Raw genomic sequence first — 24,283 nt, forward strand, 5'->3', positions numbered from 1 at the left:
GAGCGGTGGTTCTCAAAGTTGACCCGCGGGACCTAGCCAGTGGGTCCGCAACGGCTCAAAATTGAAAAGCGTTGAAATAAAAGAACTCACAGCTGTTATGCAAGAAGTGTTTTTAAGATTAAGAAACTGCATCTATGGGCAGTATAAGTACGAAATAGTAACTATTCATCATTTCAAGAATTTCATTGATTGTTCTGGTGAAAAACTCTACTGAAATGCACAAAACACTTGCAGGACACTTGACAGCATTAGCTGCAAGTTTTCGAGAATATTTCCGTCCCACAACCTGGTAATTATTGGATTGAAAATCCTTTCACTAATGTAGAAATCTATGTCACACAAGGTATTCATCTCCCTAAAACAGAACAAGATCAGTTATTGGAACTACCCTACGATACTTATGGAAAAACGTTTTCAAAGAAAATGAACTTTGTAGCTTTTGGTTGCGTGTGCTCTGTGAGTATGAAGAGTTGTCTAAAATGGCGCTGCAATATTTGATGAATTTCCAAGACCTTCTCTGCTCTTTGCAGTATTAAAACCTTAAAATGAAATCGTCTTAATGTGGAATCGGACCTAAGATTGATGGTGACAAAACATTCCCGATTTCAGTGCAATTATGGAAAAACACAAAGAATTTCATTCCTCACATTAGTAACCCCACATTTGAGAACATTATTTATCAAATGGATTTCCTTTTTAAAAAATGATTTTCAGTCTTGAAAGTTACTGTATATTCAATTGAAATTTCGTTCACTAGGAAACAATCCTGTATCTTTAGATAAATTACTTATTGCATTATTTTTCTTGATCTTTTTATTGTTAGGGGTAATTCTAATTAGTATATGTTTTTAATACCATGTGAAATTGTAGATAGCGTTGCAAGGGGTCCGCATATCACTTTCCGATCGAACAGGGGGTCCGCGTTATCGGAAAGTTTGAAAACCGCTGCTCTTGAGTTTACCGTATACTTTTATATTAGCCGTTAGAAATATTATAAATAGTTCAAAACTGTAATATGACACGTGAAGTTTCATTTAATATTTTCCAGATAATACCAGTATATTTCATAAATTGGGCAGGACAAAGGCGATATTTGGTGTACCTCAAGGTAGTGTTCTTGATCCGTTAATCTTCCTATTATCGATGGAAGAATTACTATGAATGCACAAAAGAGCTAATATGTTTAAAGAAGAATTTAGATCGTCTTTGAAATTATTATGAATAATAATAATAATAATAATAAAACGTGTGATTTCTCTTTAGATGTTGATCCTTTTGGATGGTCTTGTTCCACACCAGGAAGAGGATGATAAAGAATCGGAGGAAGCACAACCAGTAGAAGAAGATGATAAAGAACTAGTAGATGAGGAAGAAGAAGAGAAAAATAAAGTAGAAAACCCACGGCTCTCAAATGTACATCTTCAGAGATTGTATGTATTTTCCCTTGTTTGGGGAATGGGAGCATTGCTTGAGAGTGAAGACAGATTAAAAATGGATGAATTTCTTCGCAAAGACTTGGAATTAGATTTCCCTCCCGTTGAAGATACTCCAGGATCAACTGTCTTTGATTTCGTCGTTACCTCAGAAGGTGAGTTATATGTTGGTAAAACAAATATTGTATTCCAGATACGTCTAAATTTGTCCAAGAACTTAGCCATTACAGTATACTAACAAGCAAAATATCGTTATTATTCAGCTAGTCATTCTTAATAAAATTCAACTGTTTGGCCTTGTGAGCAGGTTATATTAAACTGAAACCAACTGCAAATAAAGTACACATACTTCCACTAGCGTCTCTGGCATGTAAAATATGGGAGCATCAAAGAAACTGATTTAAATGGTACTACCTAGCCCAACCTGTTTATTATCTTCGATTCCATTTGTTACCTTTCTGCTTACCTTCACGGACCCCCTGAGATATATCAAGAACTCTGTTATAATCGTTTCACAGCCTGAATGTTGTATTCCAAATAAATATAATTATTATTATTTATTATGTTATTCTGCCGTTAGTAAATAAATTAAATTAGAATAAAATATTCAATATTTTGTAATTCAAATTATTGGGGGACGCGTCCCCCTCGTACACCCCCACCCACCCGCCCCCGCCAGAGTATATTTCACGCCCGTGCATACTTCACAAACAATTATAGAACTTTTCGATACTACTGCATTACCCACGTCAGACAAAGATGTTTGATGAAGAAACTGATATAGTATCGAAATGTTACACTGTATATTGTGTTTAGGGAGTTGAGTTTACAAAAGCTTCTTAATATATTTACTCTTTGTGTCCCGCCCATATTCACGAAGAAATTAAATATCGACTGAAACCAGAAAAATAAACACACTGCTGAACAAGACTGCACTTGTTTAATACAAAAACACATTTACACGTCATATGTGTAAATGTGTTTTTATATTAAATAAGTACAGTCTTGTTCAGCAGTGTGTTTATTTTTCTGATTTTATTCGCAAGACGTTGACTATGAGTGTGTGTCAGACTGAAACCAGGGATTTTTTTTTTTTTTGTTCAAAATCTTTTGTCGTCGGGAATCCTGTAGGGGAATTTAAAACTTAAAATATATAAAACGATAATCATGCCTGTTGTTCTATATGGTTGCGAAACATGGTCGCTTACTCTGAGGGAAGAACGTAGACTGAAAATATTTGAGAACAATATCCTAAGACTAATATTCGGACCCAAGAGGAACGGGAGTGGGGAATGGCGGAAACTTCATAACGAAGAACTACTTAATTTATACGGTTTACTAAACATTGTTAAGATAATCAAGTCTAAGAGGGTCAGGTGGGGAAGTAATGTAGCGAGAATGGAAGAAAGTAGGCACGCTGTCAAAGTTTAAACTGCAAAACGACCATTAGGAAGACCTAGGCGCAGATGAGAGGACAATATTAAGATGGATCTCGCACAAATAAAAATACAAAGTAGAAATGGATCCAGTTGGCTAAGGATAGAAGTTAATGGAGAGCTTTTATGAACGTGGCATGAACATCTGGGTTGCATAGGCCATGGAGAGAGAGAGAGTATGCGTGTGTGTCCGCCCGCCTGAGAGACAAGAAAGCCAAGGAACTGTTTGATGGATCACCAACAATTTTGCCCAGGATGTTGAGGTTTAAGAGTTGCAGATCGAGTTCATTCATGGAAGCAGGCCCGTGAGTGCTATTCTGTGCTCTAGCACAGGGCACAGAATTTAGGGGGCGGCAAAATTTTGATTTTTTTTTTAAATCACAACAAAGTAACATTTAAAACTAGTAACGCGCCGAGTCCCGTGCAAGCGCGAGAAAATATGTTAATGTGTTTAATTCGCTGTAATTACTAATTAGCTAGCTTATCTGATTATTTTTAGAAAGTCATCCTCTCCCTCCCTCAGCCCAAGATATGAGGATGAACTTGAACATCATGGAAACTGATACCGTTAAATTTAACGACCTCGAAAATTACGAATTCAACACTAATATCTGTCGTTATCGATTACTTTTAAAATCTCGCCCTCCCTCCCTGGGGAGTGGAATATGACCTTGAAGTTGAATTGTTTTAAAACTCGCTATTCATCTTAGCGACCCCAAAAGCTATGAATTCAACTCTAATATTCATCGTTTTCGAGGGGGCGGCAAATTTTGTGCGGGGAGGCGGCAAATTATTTAGAGCACAGGGACGCTTAATATATAAATACGGGCCTGGATGGAGGTGATGCACCCACAGTTTTAACATTGATCACTATAGGGCAAAAACGGTAATAGATAGCGAGAAGCGGCTTCCTGTAATAAATTAAGCGTCCCAAGAATACATTTCATCTGCATCCTGAACTCTCTTCTAAGACCGAAAGTGATTGAACCACTACAATTTCCTGTTTTATTATTGATTAACGTAGAGGAAAAATGATAAGAGATAGCGAAAACCGGTTTCTTTGGAATCGATTTAGCGTTCTACCTTACCACTTTCTGTCTTAACCTTTTGTTCAAACCGAAAGTGGCAGAAATCAACCGCTTCCGGTTTTAACATTGATTCGCTATAAAGTAAAAACTGTAAATAGTTAGCGAGAAGCTGTTTTATCCAATCAATTAAACACTCCAAGAATATATTCCATCACTACTCTACGATGGGGACACTCGGTGGAAAAAGGGTAAAAGATTTTTCAGGCCGGCCATCCTGATTGAGGTTTTCCTGGGGTTTTTCTCATTCACACCAGGTAAAGACCGGGATGACGAAAAGGGCCTACTATTATCCAAACCACTGTTCGAATTGATGTACTTCCAGCAGGGTTTGAACTTCCAAACACGCATATCGAAAATAAGCACTCTACCCATAAGGCTGAGAGAAATCCTGAAAGCAAATACGTATTGATAAAGAGTACTTAATACTTTTTTTTTGGTACTATAAAACCAAATAAGAGAATGCTGCTTTTTTTTTTCCTCGATGCTATTTGTTGTTTAAAATACGTATTATTATTTTAGGAAACTGGGATCACTGGAGTAGTTTGGTTACTTCATACATGTATCCAGAACACACCACACCAGACTATAGTTCAATTTTAGTTCCAACAGTGGACAGCGTCAGAATTGATTATCTTATTAATATTATCATTAAGCAAAATAAGGTAAGTACTCGACTTGTAACTATATATATACAGGGTGTTACAAAAATTTGTCACACTATTTTGGGAATAGAAAAAAGTTCACATTGACCTGTGATCGGAAGTGCATAGTTTCGAGTTACAGGATGATGAAAACGTGGAAAAAAAAATTAACTTTAACGGTCCATAGTTCCACTACTATAGGACCGATCGTAGTTGGGTCAAGACATCACTGAGAAACTAGTATGTGAACTATGCAAATATCCATCTTTCAGAACCTCCGATACTTACACAATCATTTTTAGAGAGTCTGTTTGGGAGTGCTTGATCACTCTCCATCTACCTCTCTAAAAATTGGTGTGCAAGTACTGGAGCATTCTTAAACATGGATATTTTGGAAGTTCACATACCAGTTCCTCAGTGATGTCTTGACTCGACTACAATAGGTCCCAATGTAGTGGAGCTATGAACATTTAAAGTTCATTTGTTTCACGTTTTCGGGACCCTATAACTCCGAAAGTATCCACTTTTGAGCACAGGTCGATATGAACTTTTATTATGCATTCGGATTTGTTTACATAAAACATTACACAATGATGGCTTGAAACAAACTTATCATCTATTCTTGTATCAGTGCCGTGCCATGAGGGGAGGGGAAGCGGGGCAACGACCCCGGGCAAAATTCGGGGGTCGAAAGGAAAGAAGGATAGAAAAAAGAGGAGACCTCATTTGGAATCAGGAGGTAAATGTGAGAGGAACGCGAGAGAACGGCGTCCCCCACCTCCAAAAATATGTACAGCGTCCCCCCAGTTCCTAAATAATTACAATGGTCAAAGATAGGCAGGGGGACGTTGTGACGTCATGTCGCTAGTACCATCCCCCTACATTTTCAGATCCACATTTACCCCTGCTTGGAATATTACTAACATGAACTCAAATCCTCTTCCTGCTTTAGGAAGTGGTCCTGTAATGTTACTCATGTTAAAAAATATATATATGTGCACATATATAAAATGTAAAGAAAAAGTAATAAGAAGTGCTCAAAATCAAGCAAAAGCGAAGTTTATTTTTCAAAATTTACGTTTCGCTCCAACCATGGTGGCGCTTCGCTGTCGACCTCACTCAGTTATAGGAGCGCCCGACATATACTCTCGCACTGATTTTCCACGGCACGGCACTGTCTTGTAATATTAGGCCACCAACATAGACAATTACACAAAAATTTGGTTTTATTGTGTATTAGATTATATACTTGATTATAATTTGCCTACCGTGAGCATTTTGGTACAAGCCGCCACTGTTTCGATACCGATCGCTTTCTTTCGTCAAGACGAGTTGATTGATACACACACACACACACACACACATATATATATATATATATATATATATATATATATATATATATATATATATATATATATATATATATATATATATATATATATGGAATCGATGGAAAATACTCCAACCCGGAAACTGTATTATTCCCAAAAATAGATTTTGATAAGCTCAGATATTATTTTGATACTTGGTTGCAAAGTGATATTTTTTTACTAGCTAACACATCTTACTTTTTCTGTTTTCACATTTAGTTTTACCTCTGAATTCTGAAAAACCAACAACATATATATTGTAGTTGTAGTAAATCTAAGCTCAACCTATCCTAAAATACATTCACCTGAGCTTTTGTACTGTATTAATCAAATTCAAACCCGTCTATATAGATACACGTAGCTACAATAATTTACGCTTCCTCACTGTTTATATTCCTCATTTGCCTCAGATATTATGTTATTTTACTTTAACCACCTCTTTCTTTTCCATAAAATCCTTCCGCACAAGAAATATTAATGTATATTTTTATGTATTAATATATTTTTATTTTTATGACTTGAGCTTCTTTGTATTTCTTAGAAAGAAAAGCTAGAGTACTTGAATTTCCCGTCCAACTTTATGATACTTCCCGATAAATACCACCTTTACGAAGACACTTATGTGTCAAGTGGAGAGGATGACGTGCTACAGTGAAATTTAGAGGTATGTCGGTGGTACTTCACTACCAGAAGGTCCACCCCTACCGAATTGGTCTAAATGGAGTAGCCAGACGAAGAATGTTCTGAGAGAAGGCAGCAGTTCTCCAGTAGCCAAGTTGGCGGAAATCATAGTGATTGGTGCGGCAACTTGGACATTAGTCCCAGGCATGGTCAGAGAGACTTTAACGGCTGGGATACTGCGGGGTGAAAGGCAGTATCACTCTAACCACCACTCTATTTTTCCCTAGTTTTCTGGCAGCAAAAAGAGAACATGTGTACGATGGTCTTTCGCAGGTCAAAATATAGCTGCGGAGGTAAAATATCCCCGCATTCGGATATCCGGGAGGGAGATGGCTTGGGAATGACTATTGGACGAGAAAGTAACAATAAGGGGAAGATAGATAGGGAAAGAAAGACAAACAAGAGCAAAAAAAGTTTAGGACAGTGACATGGAACGTATGTACCTTGTTACAGGGAGGGAAATTAGAAAATCTTAAAGAGAAACGAAACGAAATCATCTAGATTTGGCAGGAGTCTATGAAGGTAAATGGAAAAATGAAAATGAAATCTTTGAGTTTTATGTCCCATGGTTATACCGGTTAGGCTAAAGGAGACGGTGATGATGAGTGATGAATGAAATGGTGGAATGAAGAAAGTGGGAGGAAACGGGAGAACCCCGAGGAAACCAACGCACATGGTTTTGTCCACCACAAAGTTCACTTGGCGGGGGCTAGGATCCGGGACCCCAAGCACCAGAGGTAAACGCTCTACCACTAAGCCACCACGGCCCCGGAAAGGTAATGGAGTGTTGAACAGCGAAAAATATTGAATGTTTTACTCATGTAATGAAAAAATTCTTGATAAGCGCTCAAAAAAAGAAGGTAGTGAAAATAAAATTTGTTGATGATAAAACTTACGATGTTAAGACTTAAAGGAAAAAAGAAGGATCTAGTAGTGATACAAACATACGTACCGACGACTTCGCATACATGATAATGATGATTTATGATACTATGTTAATATGAGATTAAATACAAACCCATTTATTCTTTTTTAAAAGTACTAAAAAGTATAATAAAATGACCCAAGTTTTTATTAACTCATGTATTTGATAATGATGTAAACTACTGTATTTATATGTGTATTGATACCAATTGTATATTTAGACTTTATGTAGAAGCAAACCACATGCTAAAAAATCACAAGGAATATTGATAAAGGAAAAAATAATATTTTGTATGCGTGTACTTACATATTACATGAAATCTTGCAGAAGCCTAGTCAAAGTCAATGAACTTCTTGTCTTAAACTTTGTCCAGCTCGTGAAAGAGTCATATTTTATGCACAGATTATACTTAGTTTTGATTTATAAGCAGACTAAAAATCCTTGCTGCCAATTTCCTCTTTGAAATGGCTCTGTCCTGTGAAATTTGTTTGTTCCTTTCAAATTTTCTTCTTCTAAGAGATGGGAAGAATATTTTAATGTACTGAGTGTGTACATGGTATTTGTTACTTTTTCGTTTCTTTATTTTTCATCACTCAGTGGTCGTTATTTTGGCATTTTTTTTAAATACTATTGTTTTATTTATTTTATAATAACTTGTTAATATTTATAGAATTGGCAGTTTTGTGTATTAATTATTAAAGAAAATGTTATTGCTGCCAAGTGATAACTTTGCTATTGTTATGAATAATGATAGTTGAAAAATTGTATGACGAAGACATAACAATTATTTCTATGTTAATTGTTATGAATACACAAAGAAGTAATATAATACAAGGTTAACCTAAATGATTAATCGAGTTTCAAAGCACTGTTTATTTACAAGTGTACGACCTACAAAGATGGGTTATACATGAAAAGATACATACACTCAACAAGCTTTTGGTACCTTCTACAAAAATTTCAATGTGTGCGCCTTTTGTCGCTGAATATCAATTTTCCCGCAATATCATCATCATCTTCCGTAGCTTGCTATATTCGGGTACAAAATTTTTAAAAAATGAAAATCGTTGAGTTTTACGTCCCACGGTTATACCGGCTAGGCTAAAGGAGACGGTGATAATGAGAAATGAATGAAATGGTGGAATGAAAAAGTGGGAGGAAACAAGAGAAGCCCGAGGACACCCACGCTCACGGTGTTTATCCACCACAAGGTTCACTTGGTGGGAGCAGGGTTTGAACCCGGGACCTCATGCACCAGAGGTGAACGCTCTACCACTAATCGGCGGACATAATCATCTGGAGTCAGTGTTGTAACAGTTGCAAACGGTAGTGTTTGAAATGTAAACGCCACCGCAAAACATTCCACACTGTTTTCTGCGGAATACCCAAATCACGGCTTGCACGAATGGTTGATTTTTTGTGAGCTGCGCTCAAAGCTCTGTCTTACGCACTCCATGATTTCCTCTGGGACACGCAGTCGCCCCGTATATTTTCCTTTACATAGACAACCAGTATCACGAAATTGGCGAAAAACAACGCAAAATGCTCTGGTGACCAGATGCAGCTTTTTAACGTATGCATGCTGAACGCTCGTAACCGACGAACACTTCGCATATTCTAATACACAAAAATTCTTCTCTTGCTTTGCCGTCATCTTGTAGAGTACCGTCACAGGCCTGTCATCTAGCATGCACGCGAGCCATGAAGAGGGCTTTTTAAACTTAATGAGTGTATCTATCTTTCCATATATCATCTTTCTTTGTACGTCGTACACTTGTAAATAAACAGTGCTTTGAAACTCGATGAATCATTTAGGCTAAGCCTGTATTACATTGAAAGTTTTATGTTACTTAAATATTTTTGTCGCTGTCGAGAGTGGAATGATTGTCTAAGAAAAATTGAAAGAAAAGTGAATATTATAGGATATTCATCTGTGATGCTTAGTTTTCTTTCGCGTTTACCCTGAACAATCGTCTTGCTTTTAGCTGACAAAAATATTTGACCTAAAACATGTTATTTAATAAAAGATTATCTGAAGTATAACATTAGCGATATATTAATTTATTACTAGATTATTAAATTAAGATTACAGTATTATTAAATTGATATTAAATATATGATACAATATGATTATGAAACGATATCAGGATTATAATGTTATAAATAATAACTAAATATCCATATATTAATTTATTTGACTTCTTTATTTTATAACGTAGCCGGTGCTTCTGATCGGAGAACAAGGCTCAGGAAAGACTTTGATGATGAGTAGCTACATGAAGAAATGCAACCCAGAAACACACATGCACAGAACTTTCAATTTTTCCTCTGCAACATCTCCATACCAGTTTCAGGTGAGTGGGAAACAGAGAGTGTTCTCGCTGCTCTTTCAACACTGTCACAGTTGTTTATGAGTATCCAAACCCACATTTTATTTATTTATTTATTTATTTATTTTTGATATACCAGGATATGATGAATATCGAGTTTGTGCGTAAATGAAAAGAAATGTTACGCTCTGACCATTACTTTTTTATTTATTTCTTTTTGGGAAAGAGATGCAGTAAATCAAGCTTCAGTGATACCTAGCCAGCAATTAGCAAACAGATACATTCCATTTTACAATAAGTCATTTAGAAAAAATAAAGAAATAAAAAGAAGTGTTTGAAGGTTTATCACTTTTTAGGTTGTATTTGAGAGTAAGTATAGTATTCATTTCGTTTTAGTTTAATTCAAGACCTCAGGGAGAATGTAAAAGAGATTATTTAAATAATAAATAAAAGTCATTTGAAAGTAATTCATTTTACAGTCTTGATCTTCCATCTCTAAGGAATGCGTCTTTGAACACTTTTATTGTAAGCCAATTGATCTTTAAAAGAAAAAACCTGCAGATGAATGAACAGCGTTTTGTAGAATTTTATTGATCAACGCTGTTATGGCTATAACTTTAAGAAATAGCTTTGAAATGATATTTGAATTAAGGGAAAGATAATAGATAGTGGCGGAACTATAGAGAAGGATCTAAAAAATCTGCTGAAAATTATTTTCGGTTTGTTTAAAGAAAACAAGGACAGTGATATTTCAAATTTTACACTTGAACAAAGAAAAAACTGATTATATATAGTAGAATTCCGTCACCACTTTACGTGGAAACCCTGGGAAATCCTCAATCAGAGTGTTGCCCAGGTTTTGAACCTAGGCCCTCCCTAATAGTGAGCCACGGCCAATTTATATATAGTCGTGTCTTTCAAAGCATGTCAAACACGAATAGCCCGCCACAAAATTTTAGTGCTCCCTTAAACATATTCTAGCAACACTATTGAGTCAAAGAAACCTGAAAATAAACTTGTAAGTCAATTTAGATACCTCACATCACCACATCGAAAGTCACTTCTCGGGGCCAGCGTTTACTATTGACTCAAACAACTGTATTATTATTATTTACGTAATTCTAACCATAAATACTTATTTCATCACTTACATTCTTTTCTTTCTATGATTTCTAAAAGGAAATTTAGATATAAAATTGTCACCCTGTAAGTCTTCACAACCGAGTGGATGGACAAACTCAACTGGAAGAGTCAGTAAGATCGAATTTCGTAGGCCTGTGTTCCCCTGTGCAACTTAACTAGCCTCACACAGGAGATGTAAGCCTTAGCATTTGTTTTTTTCTGCGTCACTGTTCACTAGCGTGAATATACTTGTTTCAGCTTGATTATTGTGTGTTGCAGTCAAGTTAGGTGCTTTAAATAATGAGTTCGTCAAAACCTAAATGTTTAAGTGGTGCTCAGAAACGCAGATTAGCTCGAGAACGGAAACAAGTAACTCAGAAATTGTCCAAAAAAATCGGGTCCATCATTTTGACTTGCCCTGTACATGTGCATTAGATTTATAATATTATTTAATTATTCAGTGTAGTGGGTTGATTTTAAATGCCCTCTAAATTCTTTTCACTAATGTGAAGGAGTTTATAAACTGTTAATACAAAAGAAGTGACTGTGTAATGACTGATAAATATAATGAATGTTTATCAGAATCTTCCTATTTGTTAAAAAAAAAAAAAAAAAAAAAAAAACTAGAGTTATTACAGTTAAATATTAAGGGGTTCAGGATGATATAAAGTAAAGCATTTGGAGCTCTCGTTTTTCAGTTCCCTAGCAAGCACTTACCAAAAATAAATAAATAAATAAATAAAAATGAAAAGCTGGTGGTTGATCAAGAACATAACACAAACAAACAAAAAAAAGTCCAAGAGGTATTCCTAAGCAGGAAATTTGTGGACGATTCTTTATATTTTTTATTAATTTATTTTTAAATTTAATAATAATAATAATAATACTTAAGATTTTTTTCCTTTGTAGAAAACAATTGAAAGTTACGTGGAAAAGCGAGTGGGGAATACATTAGGACCACCTGCTGGAAGAAAAATGATCGTATTTATTGATGACGTAAACCTACCGCAAATCAATGAATGGGGAGATCAGGTGACCAATGAAATTGTAAGGCAAACGATGGATATGAATGGATTCTACAGTCTCGAGAAACCAGGAGAATTTATTACAATCGTTGATGTTCTGTTTGTTGGAGCTATGGGTCAGCCAGGTGAAGTATTTTAAAATGTTCTGTGTCAGTGGTTCTCAAACTTTCCGATAACCCGAACCCCCTGTTCATTTGGAAAGTGATCTGCAGACCCCGTTGCAATGCTGTCTGAAATTTCACATGATATTAAAAAATATACTAATTAGAATTTTTTTTTTAAAAAAAAAAGTATTATTGTTTCAGAGTTGTTCTTACCTTTGCTGGAAAGGAAGCGGTTAAAAACCAATGTTGTGCGTGTATCTCATTTTAATATTTTTTATCTTTTCACAAATTGATTGAATCAAAGCAACGTTCTTATTTCTCTGTTGCGATCTATCTTCCAAGACAATTTTACATTATCCGCATGCAATTTGAGTGAAAAGTTATTCGCAGTGGCGGATCTAGGAACATATTTTGGGAGGGGTTTCTCATCGTATTTTTTTTAGAAATCCCAGCATTGGAGGGGAAGGCTTGATGTTTATAAGCATAGGAATGACTGACATTTACTTATTTTTTTTAAAAAAAATCTGGAATTTATTGTGGTGGTGGGAGCTTTCCTCCACTTGAAGATGATATCCATGAAATTCCGAGGCGTCGTGCAGTTAATGTACAACATTTGAAAAAGTGGCCTAACAAAGAAGGCATTTCTCTCACATGAAGTAGTTCTGTATAACTGTTGACCAGCTTCAGGGCAGAAATTAAGTAAAGTAGGAAAACATTTAAATTTACGAACGTAGGTATAATTTCTAATTGCTTTCTTTTTAGTAGCTGAAAAAATATTTCTTGCATAACAGCTGTGCATTCTATTTTATTACAACACATGTCAATATTTAGGTGTCATAGACCCCCTGGATAGGTCTCGCGCACTCCACTTTGAGAACAACTGTTCTATGTTGATAAGATTAATGTGACTTAAGTAATAATTTCGTAGTGTAAAATAAGTAAACTTATCGTATCTCTTAATCTTAGAACATTAAGCGATGGAAAGATGGACATAGTGGTTTAGTGGTAGAGTGCCCACGTCTGGTTGGAGGACTCTCTGGTTCAATCTCCGGGCATTGGTGGACAACATCGTGTCCGCGAACTTGCGTGGAGTTCGTCCATTTCTTCCCACATTCTCATACACCAATTCTTTCACCATCATTCACTTTAACCCTCGCACTGCCAACGTAGGGGGCGGGTACTTTGTGCCCACCACAGTATGTTTTTTGTAATTACTGTTTTAATTATTTCTTTAAAATTGTGAAATAATATGTTATTGTTCAACATGTTTAGTTAGAGCGTATAAATTGCGGTAGTACAAATTGAACGTTAGTATGTCTCATAAATTTGCTATTTTAAGTTAGTGGACATAAAGTAACCTCCTCCCCCCGTTGGTAGGAAATGTGACTGACACTTAGAAGTGTCACTCCTAGATGGCGGTATAATAAATATCTATTAGTCTTATCCTGTATACTATTTAGTTCAGTCAATGATGTGTCGTAAACTATAATTTTACGTCTACGCGATTGTCTACTGTAATCTATACGTAATCTAAATTACACCTTTTCCCGTGTAGACAACCACTATCAAATGTAAGGAAGAATTTCGTTGCTCGTTTGTTCATATTTCCTTATTCAGTTGTTTTGCTTCGGTGCAGCGAAAGATTACGGAAACGACTAACATATAAAAAGTAGAGGGAATTATCTAATCTGTATGTTTACTCTGCTCTGCACAGGGGCGGATCCAGGACCGACTTCTGGGGGGCGGTGGGTTGTCAAACTGCTACTTTTAAGGGCTCCAAACTTTGGGATGGGTTTTATTTATATATATAAAATAAGAAAGCTTTCTTTTCTGGGGGGGCGATCGCTCCGATCGCCCCCCTGGATCCGCCCCTGGCTCTGCACATACCACTTCCTTAGATTTTCCACTTCGAGCACTGCTTTTATAATCAAATTTACAAAACTAATTCTCACGTGTGGGCTTCCAGTCTTGAATCTGCTGTATTTGCCATTTTTTTCTTGCATATTTTACAAAATGCATAATATTTTTCATTTTCCTTCATCAAGACGAAACTAAGTATTCGAAAGTTATTATTCGCTGGTCTAGGCATTTTATTTTGTACGCAATTTCGCAAGGTAACGACAAAATAAAGCTCCTTTCTTGTCCACGACGCCATATTAAATTACGTGTTGTTGACATATTCTACATAGTCTACGTTGTTTACATTGTCTACGCATAGTTGACACGAAAACGTAAACTATCGTTTTTTACGCGTAGACGCACATCTCTGACTTCAGTCACTGCAGATTTTTGTAAAAGCTTCTAATTGTTTTCTTGTGCGAGATATATTTCATCTTAACAGCTGGGTACCAAATTACCCTCCCCTTCTTTGGTAGTCCACGTTACAGAAAATACCTAGGTAGTGCGGAAGTTACAAAAAATTCCTAGGTAGTGCGGAAGTTACAAAAAATACCTAGGTAGTGCGAAAGTTGCAAAAAAGTACCTAGGTAGTGCGAAAGTTACAAAAAATACCTAGGTAGTGCGAAAGTTACAAAAAATACCTAGGTAGTGCGAAAGTTACAAAAAATACCTAGGTAGTGCGAAAGTTACAAAAAATACCTAGGTAGTTGCGAAAGTTACAAAAATACCTGGATAGTGCGAAAGTTGCAAAAATACCTAGGTAGTGCGAAAGTTACAAAAAATACCTAGGTAGTGCGAAAGTTACAAAAATACCTAGGTAGTGTGAAAGTTGCAAAATAAATACCTAGATAGTGCGAAAGTTGCAAAAAAAAATACCTAGGTAGTGCGAAAGTTGCAAAAATACCTAGGTAGTGCGAAAGTTACAAAAAAATACCTAGGTAGTGCGAAAGTTACAAAAATACCTAGGTAGTGCGAATGTTACAAAAATACCTAGGTAGTGCGAAAGTTACAAAAATACCTAGATAGTGCGAAAGTTGCAAAAAAATACCTAGGTAGTGCAAAAGTTACAAAAAATACCTAGGTAGTGCGAAAGTTACAAGAAATACCTAGGTAGTGCGGAAGTTACAAAAAATACCTACGTAGTGCGAAAGTTACAAGAAATACCTAGGTAGTGCGAAAGTTGCAAAAAATACCTAGGTAGTGCGAAAGTTACAAAAATACCTAGGTAGTGTGAAAGTTGCAAAATAAATACCTAGATAATGCGAAAGTTGCAAAAAAAATACCTAGGTAGTGCGAAAGTTTCAAAAAATACCTAGGTAGTGCGAAAGTTGAAAAAAAATACCTAGGTAGTGCCCCGAAAGTTACAAAAAATACCTAAGTAGTTGCGAAAGTTACAAAAATACCTAGATAGTGCGAAAGTTGCAAAAATACCTAGGTAGTGCGAAAGTTACAAAAATACCTAGGTAGTGAGAAAGTTACAAAAATACCTAGGTAGTGCGAATGTTACAAAAAATACCTAGGTAGTGCGAAAGTTACAAAAATACCTAGATAGTGCGAAAGTTGCAAAAAATACCTAGGTAGTGCGAAAGTTACAAAAAATACCTAGGTAGTGCGAAAGTTACAAGAAATACCTAGGTAGTGCGGAAGTTACAAAAATACCTAGGTAGTGCGAAAGTTACAAGAAATACCTAGGTAGTGCGGAAGTTAGTCAATCATCCGTCTCCTTTAGGCTAAAGGGCCTAAGAGTGAGACGTTAAAATTGAAATGTCGTTTCATTAAACAAAGAAATACAGTCTTTTTGCGAAAGATATAGTTACAGAGTTACATTGGCTTTTTTTCAAGATTACTAGTATTTAATATTAGTTTGTTAGTGGAGCATTCATAAACCTAATACAGATAGTTATCAAAAAAATGGAAATACCCGAAGAAAATTTAGTTTACTTGATTAATATGTCGTCTGAGTACCTATAGTAAGCTAGATTCATCATGGAAAGTATACATATAAGTCATTAATGGTTTTCAAATGAATATTGTACCGTTCTTGATGCAGTGTAGTACCCAGTTCCGTCTGCTCCGGAGTCTTACAGACGATCACCTAACAGCGACCAGGCTCTATACATGTATCCCCAGTGTTTCTGCTTCACACATCTTATGTATAAGCAAACTATAAGTGTCTCCATTATTTTGATAACTATCTGTACGTCTATTTTGCAAAATATTGTTCGGTATTCTTACTTTTATTCCTGAGATTGGAATACTTAAATTGCTATGAAGTTTTATTTTAAAAATCTTCCTGTCATGTGTTACTATTATAATTTTCTGACTTACTTACTAGTTACATTTCTTATATTTTGCTATTTATTCTTTTAGAATTTTCATGTTTCCTTTGAATTCCATCTTGTTTCAGTATCTTATTGGATCAAAAGATCCAATATATTTCAATCAAAAAGTTTCTTGTACGCCTTATATCTGGAGTCAATATACATATAGTGTAGCAACACCCAAACTATCACTGAACTCAATATGATGTGCTTATTCTGTAGAAAATAGGAAAACTAGATTTAGGGGCCGTTCACAAATTTTGTAGCCCCTAACCCAAAAACTAATTATTGGCCAAGATCACAATCTTTTAATGCATTTTTTTTGGATCATTCCTAAAATTATTGGCTAAGATCGGAATCTTTTTATCCATTTTTTTTATCATTCCTAAAATTCTTGGCTAAGATTGCAATCTTTTGATGCATTTTTTGGATCATTTCTAAAATTCTTGGCTAAGATCGGAATCTTTTGATACATTTTTTATCATTCCTAAAATTCTTCGCTAAGATTGTAAACTTTTGATGCATTTTTTGGATCATTCCTAAAATTCTTAGCTAAAATCGCAATCTTTTGATGCATTTTTTTTATCATTCCTAAAATTCTTGGCTAAGATCGCAATCTTTTGATCCATTTTTTTATCATTCCTAAAATTCTTGTTCTTCTTCTTCTTTGTTCTGATTTTCGTTTCAACACATACACCTCAATTCAAAAAACTCAATTCAGAACATTAGAAATTTTCTCTTTTGTTTAACGAACGTGATAAAATAAATGGTAAGCTGTATATTTATTTCTTATGATGTCCTACTGCACAATAGAATAACTATGATTTCATTCAGGTGGAGGACGAAATGACATTCCATCAAGACTTAAACGCCAGTTTTGTGTATTTAATTGTACGATTCCTACGGATGAATCTATTGATAAGATTTTTAGTGTAATTGGTGTTGGTCATTATAATGCCAAAAGAGGATTTATACCAGAAGTACGAGAGCTTGTCAAACGACTCGTTCCTTTAACGAGACATCTTTGGCAAAGGACACGGGTACGTATAGTTTAAACACTATACTTTCTGTAACTATGAGAAATGTAAGTTTATAAACGGTAACGAAAACCAAAAGGAACAATTTCTTAGACTAAGAACAATAACATGTAGATATACAGAAATAATTATGAAATTCAGTGGTAATATAAGGGAATAAGCCAAATTCGTACAAAATTGTGATATTTGCATGCATGGAATGGTATGTACATAATTCCAATTTATATGGATTTAATTTAATAGATATCTTATATCGTGCTATAAAAGCAAAAAATAGACCGTAATCAATTTGTAATTTAAGACAATAATTTTCAACTTAAGTAGACGATATGGACCAATGTCTGTCTTTACAAACACACTTTTAGGTGTGAACTTGAAAAGATTATATCCGGTATCACTGTTACCAGCTTGGAAATATATGTGATTCCTTTTCACTTGACGAAAAAAGTTAAGTTTGGGTGAGAGACTTTTAAAATCCTAACACGAAAAGTTCGGTCGAAAGTGAAATTGTAATCGTCTGCCTGTTCGAGTATGGGTAAAGGATGAATCTGAGCATTGCAGAAGTAGTAGTAATTGTTGATAAATACAGGGTGATTGAAAGTCCCACTTTCAAAATGCTGTTTAAAAAAAAAAAAAATTAAAAACTGGTAAGAATGAATTCAAATTTGAACTGAATATAGTTGAAGAAAGAGATAATGGTATGGCATAAGAAAAAAGTTCCAAAGATTATCAAAGATGGCGCTATAGGTGGCATAACGAAAGTGGATTCGGCAACAAGTGACATTTTGAATCGAAATATGAAGCCTTTGGCATGAGTAGCACATTAAACAAAGTGTGCTGTTTAATGTGCATGATTGTTCCGGTTTGGTGACGGACAAAATGACTTCCAAGTCATTCTACAGTTGTGGCACTGTTAGTGGAAAGCCCATCCACACACAAGGATGCGCAAGGTCGTACCACATTGAATGGGAAAAATCGGTTTTTAATTATCCTTAGGCCAAAAACCGCATAAAAGTAATTGAATTATTCGGCTTTTAATTGTCCTTGGGTCAAAAACCACATATAAAAAGCAGATAATAATTAAAGCACATAACCCACTTTGGTTATGCCGCTTACAGCGCCATCTGCTGTTACATTTTGGAACTTTTTTTCTTATGCCGTACCGTTTCCCTCTTCTTCAAATATATTCAGTTCAAATTTGAAGTCATTCTGATCAGTAGTTCTTTTCTTACACCATTTTGAAAGTATGACTTTAATTATAATCATCCTGTATATAGAGAGAAACTAGATTTCTCATATGTAAAAAACGGAAACAAATGTTGCCAGTCCTACATTACAGTATATGAGGTTGAAGAAATCGCAATCTAGTTTTAACACTGCATACATTTGTTATAAAATGTCTCTTCTTTACAGGCTACTTTGTTACCAACTCCAGCCAAATTTCATTATGTGTTCAATTTGAGAGACTTATCAAGAATTTGGCAAGGAATGGTGGGTACACTTAGCACAGTCATCGATTCCGAAAAGGTTATGATGCTTCTTTGGAAGAACGAGTGCACTAGAGTATTTGCCGATAGGTAAGTTCTATCCTATAATAATAATAGTAATAATAATAGCCTTTGGTGGTGAGTAATAGGCTTTCCGCTTTTTCTCATTGAATATAATCACTGCTCGCAATATTGTGATATTTATTTCCACGATGCTGGTGGAAATGCGAAAGTTCGAAAAGGATAGACTCAAATTATTCTGCTACATATTTTTTGCGGTGAGTAGTAGCTTTTCCGCTTTTTCTCAAAGTTCTATCCTATTAAGAAAAAATGTGTCTTTCCTTGTAACAAATATAATAGTTTTTTTTTTCGATTCTACTGTTAATTATTATAACATTCAATAAAAGAAAGAAGTGAAGAAAACCTTAATATCGAGAAAAAACTTGAATTTGACATTAAATAAATATTAACGTTCCATGAAAAAGTCGAAAAAGTGGTTTTTGACTGACCTTGTCGATGTATCTACAAAAGCCTAAAGAACATATTGCTCAAGTCTTAAAAGATTTAAGCTTACGATTTTCAAGTAATTCTTCAGCGGGGAAGAGTGTTTGTATTTTTTTTTCTAATCCAAAAATAAGAGAAGTTTACTAGTGATTAATAATCTAAAATTACGATTGTTTCTAAAATCAACTGCTTATGGAACATGAGAAACACATTATAACATAATGAAAGAATTTTGCGACCGTATTAATATTATGTTGCGAAACATACTCGCTTACTTTGAGGGAAGAACGTAGGCAGAAAGTATTTGAGAACAATATCCCGAGACGAATATTCGAACCCAAAAGGAACGGGAATGGGGAATGACGGAAACTTCGTAACGAGAAACTGCATAATTTATACCGTTCACCAAATATTGTTAGGATCAATCTAGTCTAGGAAGCTCAGGTGGGTAGGTCATGTAGCCAGGAGAGAAGAAATTAGGAACGTTTTCAAAGTTTTGACAGTATGGCGCTAAATTCGTTGTACAAAAGCAGAGGAGTGATTCCTGAGAGAAAAACAAGCAAAAAAGTTCCAAAGTTCCAATAAACATAGGGCGAAAACCCCATCATTTACGTGTTATAGGCTGCCGAAAACATGAAAAAATGAATTCTAAAGGTCCATAGCTCCAAAACTATGGAACCTACTGTAGTCGGGTCAAGACTTTACTTAGGAACTAGTATGTGCTCTATCCAAAAATACATGTTTTAGAATCCTAAGGTACTCACGCAACAATTTTTATGGAGGTAGTTGGAGAGTAATTTATATCATAGTCCCATAGTCAAACTCCCTCTATAAAAATTGTTTTGGATGCACCTCAGGATTCCGAAACACGCATTTTTGGATAGGGCACATACTAGTTCCTAAGTGAAGTCTTGATCCGACCAAGGTAGGTCTCATAGTTTTGGAGCTATGAACCTTTAAAATTCATTTTTTCATGATTTCGGCAGCCTATAACACGTAAACGATGGGGTTTTCGCCCTATGTTTATAGGAACTTTTTTTGTTTGTTTTACTTTCAGGAATCACTCTTCTGGTTTTGTACAACGAATTTAGCGCCATACTGTATATATATATACAGTATATACAGTGGCGTATTTGGGGGGCTTCCGGGCTTAAGCCCTCCCGAAATCTTACTATAGTAAAGTATATGAAATATCTTGCTGAATTTTCACATTTTCAAAGCCCCCCCCCCGAAAGTTAGCAAAGCCCCCCCGAAACAAAATCGTAAATACGCCACTGATATATAATTATATAACTCTGGGGTATTGAATAAGAGTGTGATGTCCCTCATAATTGGTGGTCTATAACCACCACTTCGTACTGATATACGAAATGTGTATAATTTCATTATTTCCATTGATGTTGCTGCAACAAGATAATTGTAACGAACTTATTGCAAAATGTAATTTAAGCCTATTGTTCCTAAGGATACCAAACCACTTGGTGAACAGCCCTATTTGGGGTCTCAGCCGCTCCAACGCCATCTGTTAGCGACCGACTGAACTACGTCCAGCGTAGCGAATACGTGGTCAGCGTGCTTCGTCGCCCTGTCTCTAACATTCGTAGCTGTCACGTCTTTTATTCACATGACTCCCCAGTTTGCCTCACGACGTTGAGTGGACGCCGAAATTTGGGAAACACTGATTGGGAATCGAACCTGGGACCACGCGGACGTGAGTCCAACACTCTATCCATTAGACTACGGTGTCCCCTGTTTCTGAAGATGGATACTCAATAAATATTTCCGAAATATTGAGACCTTAAAACAATATTGGTCTACATAGGTACTAAAAGGTTTACCAAACATTGTTAGGGTTATCTAATCTAGGAGGCTTAGGTGGGAAGGTCATGTATCCAGGATGGAAGAAAGTAGAAACGCTTTCAAAGTCTTGACTGGAAGACCAATCGGGAAACGACCATTAGGAAGACCTAGGCGCAGATGGGAGGACAATACTAAGATGGATCTCGCAGAGATTGGAATACAAATAGAAACTGGATGCAGTTAGCTAAGGATAGAAGTCAGTGGAGAGCTTTTGTGAACGTGGCATTGAACCTCCGGGCTCCATAAGCCATAGAGTTAGTTGGTTAGTTAGGTACTATAAAGGTTATTACACTCTTCTTTATTATGATATAGCAATTTCGTTCAAATTCTATAAATAAGTATCTCATTAATAACTCTACAGTGTGATATAATTCATTTTCCTGCAAACATTTTAGAAAGAACAAGCTGAACCTGCGCTCTCTACACAGCGCACCATTCACATATGAGCATGAATCACCTTGTCATTCCTCACAACATCTGTACAGACACGTCTTGATACCATAAAAGGGAGATTTTTTCGATTATTTTTTTCAATATCTCGCACCGTTTGCAAGATTTTAGCCTACTTCCGGTTGGAGTTTCTAATTTATGTACGATCAGTGTTTTCTTACTTCTTGCATGGAGTTTGTAAAGCAAATACATTACAGACACTATTAATTATAATGTCAGTGATATATGCTGTTAATTGGGCAAAACACTCCAAACAATAAAGGCTCATCTTAGGCTGAAGAAATGGTTATCCTTCGTTTACCATTACTATTTGGCCATGAAACAAACGCCTGAGAGTATACAACTTCTGTATACAAGTTTGTTGTGTTGGAATGTATAACTCTTAAGATATGGTGCTTTACTTTTATAAAATTTCAACACTTCCAATGTACCCCTAAAAATGTAATAAAGAAATATCAGGCTTTTTTAAACATTCAATTAGGACTAAACAATGTACACAAAATTTGCAATCGATCAGTGAGAACGACATCTTTCTAGAGCCTGTAGTTCCCGAGAACTCACTGTCGAAAGGATTGGCCACAAACATATAAACTTTTCTAGCATTCTAATATATAGGTAGTTTCCTACGTAAGAGTGAGCTATGGATAATTTTATCGGAAACAACTATAACGAGTTTGGCCATATTTCTAAATATTTCATTAATGCTTCAAACATGACGACATTCCTTTTAAAAAATGTAGTTTACAGATAGCAGTGAATTGGCTGCGCTGTTGGAGAATCCGATAACAGATCTCAGCTGAACGGGAAACCATACCTTTTAAAGGAGATGCATACCTTTTATTATATGAGGCGTATAGTTTCTAAATCCGCCATCTCCTTCATAAAATGTTTCGAGAAAAAAAGGAAAAACTGATAATTCAGAGATTATGTGAGATAAAATTTTCTTTTTAGAAAGACTTTCCTACTTTCTGAACATTCATTATAACTACCAAATGATAAAAATCTCTCTCATCGTGTCGGGCATGGAAAGGAATACCAGTAAATCTACTTATCTATTTTTTTTTTTTTTTTTTTTTTTTTTTTTTTTGAAAATTGGAGATGGCGGATTTAGAAACTATACGCCTCATATACAAAGAGAAATATTGATATAAATTCTTGCATTGACTAATATTTGGTCTTTAACGTTAAATTGACATTATAAGAACTGTAAAATTAATATTCTCTTTACAAATCTTGATGATTGAGATTTGAACCATATGTTCTAGCATATTTTTTTTTAAAATCAAATCTTGGTTTAGATTACATTTCATTGCGTTTACTACAAAGAATGTGAAGTAGATACGTAGTAGAAGTCTGAGAGACTGATATTACCAGTTGAAGTTAGATATATTTGTAATACAATTACTGTGCGTTTCAATTTTCTTTCAAGATTCACACTTGAAGCTGACATGAAGTGGTTTGATAATGAACTGACGAAAGTAGTGGAGGAAATTTTGGGCCCCAACTATTTAAAGATGTGTGAAAAGAGCAGCATATTCGTTGATTTCATGAGGTAAGTTTTATACCTGTTTAAAAGTACTTTTTATTGTTAATTAAATGTAAGCATATTGAAAGGGTATATCGAAAGCGGTTGTATAGTAGTACATTGGTAGAGCGCTCACTTCTGATGCGAGGGGTCTCTGCTTTAGTTCCAGGCCATATCCAGTGGATAACATCTTATCCGTGGGTTTTCTCAAAGTTCTTCGGTTTCCAATTCTTTTATAATCATTCACTTCCACTAAGATCCTGACATACTAAAACTAATACAAAATTTACCATTTTTCTTTTACTTGTTATCCATAAGTGAAAGGAAATAATGAAATGCAACTTACCACAATCATAGATAATGTTATTCTACAACACAAAATATGAACCTGAAGAATTTTCAGTGTTGCCATCTATAGAAATTACAGTGTTGTCAGAATAACATTTCCCCAAAAATCTAAGTTAAGGTAGCGATTAGAGGAAAGAACTCAACTGCATTTGATTACGTGTCATGTTGTTTTGGTATCCTGTGAACTACTTTTTAAATAACATTATTATTTAATTTTAATAACTGTATGTTAGAACTATTTTGTTTATTACGAACTAAATATAACTATTACCTAGGTATACTGTAATTTCTATGGATGGCAACAGGTTCATACTTTCTATTATAGAATAACATTATCTATGATTGAGGTAAGTTGCATTTCATTATCTCCTTTTACTTATGAATAAACAAGCAAAAGAAACCTGATAAATTTTGTATTGGTTTTAGTAAGACAGACTCTTAATCTGCCGTCTTCTTTAGCCTACATAGCCTGTCCATGGGATGTAAAAGAAGATCAAAGAAAGGGTATTCCAGGCAAGTATTTATTGCCAGATGCTACGCTCACCATTCTTCGTATGTAAGAGTCTAGGATGAATTAGCAATTTACGTTAGTTTTGGGTTAAATTGAATTTGAGATAACCCAAGAATGAACTACCTGAGTTTCAAAAAACATTTTCTCTGCTTGACGCTGTGTACTGCTTCATTGTTATACTTT

General features: G+C 35.3%; 1 protein-coding gene across 1 annotated transcript in view; it reads left to right on the top strand.

Moving 5' to 3' along the window:
* Positions 1-24,283, top strand: part of Dhc1 (dynein axonemal heavy chain 1) — a 176,597-nt gene that overhangs the window by 67,887 nt on the left and 84,427 nt on the right. Inside the window, exons 23-29 of the mRNA XM_081764457.1 lie at positions 1,264-1,588; positions 4,477-4,619; positions 9,797-9,931; positions 11,939-12,179; positions 17,213-17,418; positions 18,829-18,992; positions 23,146-23,268. Coding sequence (XP_081620583.1) covers positions 1,264-1,588; positions 4,477-4,619; positions 9,797-9,931; positions 11,939-12,179; positions 17,213-17,418; positions 18,829-18,992; positions 23,146-23,268 — 1,337 coding nt within the window. The remainder of the gene's footprint in view (positions 1-1,263; positions 1,589-4,476; positions 4,620-9,796; positions 9,932-11,938; positions 12,180-17,212; positions 17,419-18,828; positions 18,993-23,145; positions 23,269-24,283) is intronic.

The sequence above is a fragment of the Thermobia domestica genome, chromosome 7, assembly GCF_964235325.1.
Source record: "Thermobia domestica chromosome 7, izTheDome1.hap1.1, whole genome shotgun sequence".
Taxonomy (NCBI): Eukaryota; Metazoa; Arthropoda; class Insecta; order Zygentoma; family Lepismatidae; genus Thermobia; species Thermobia domestica.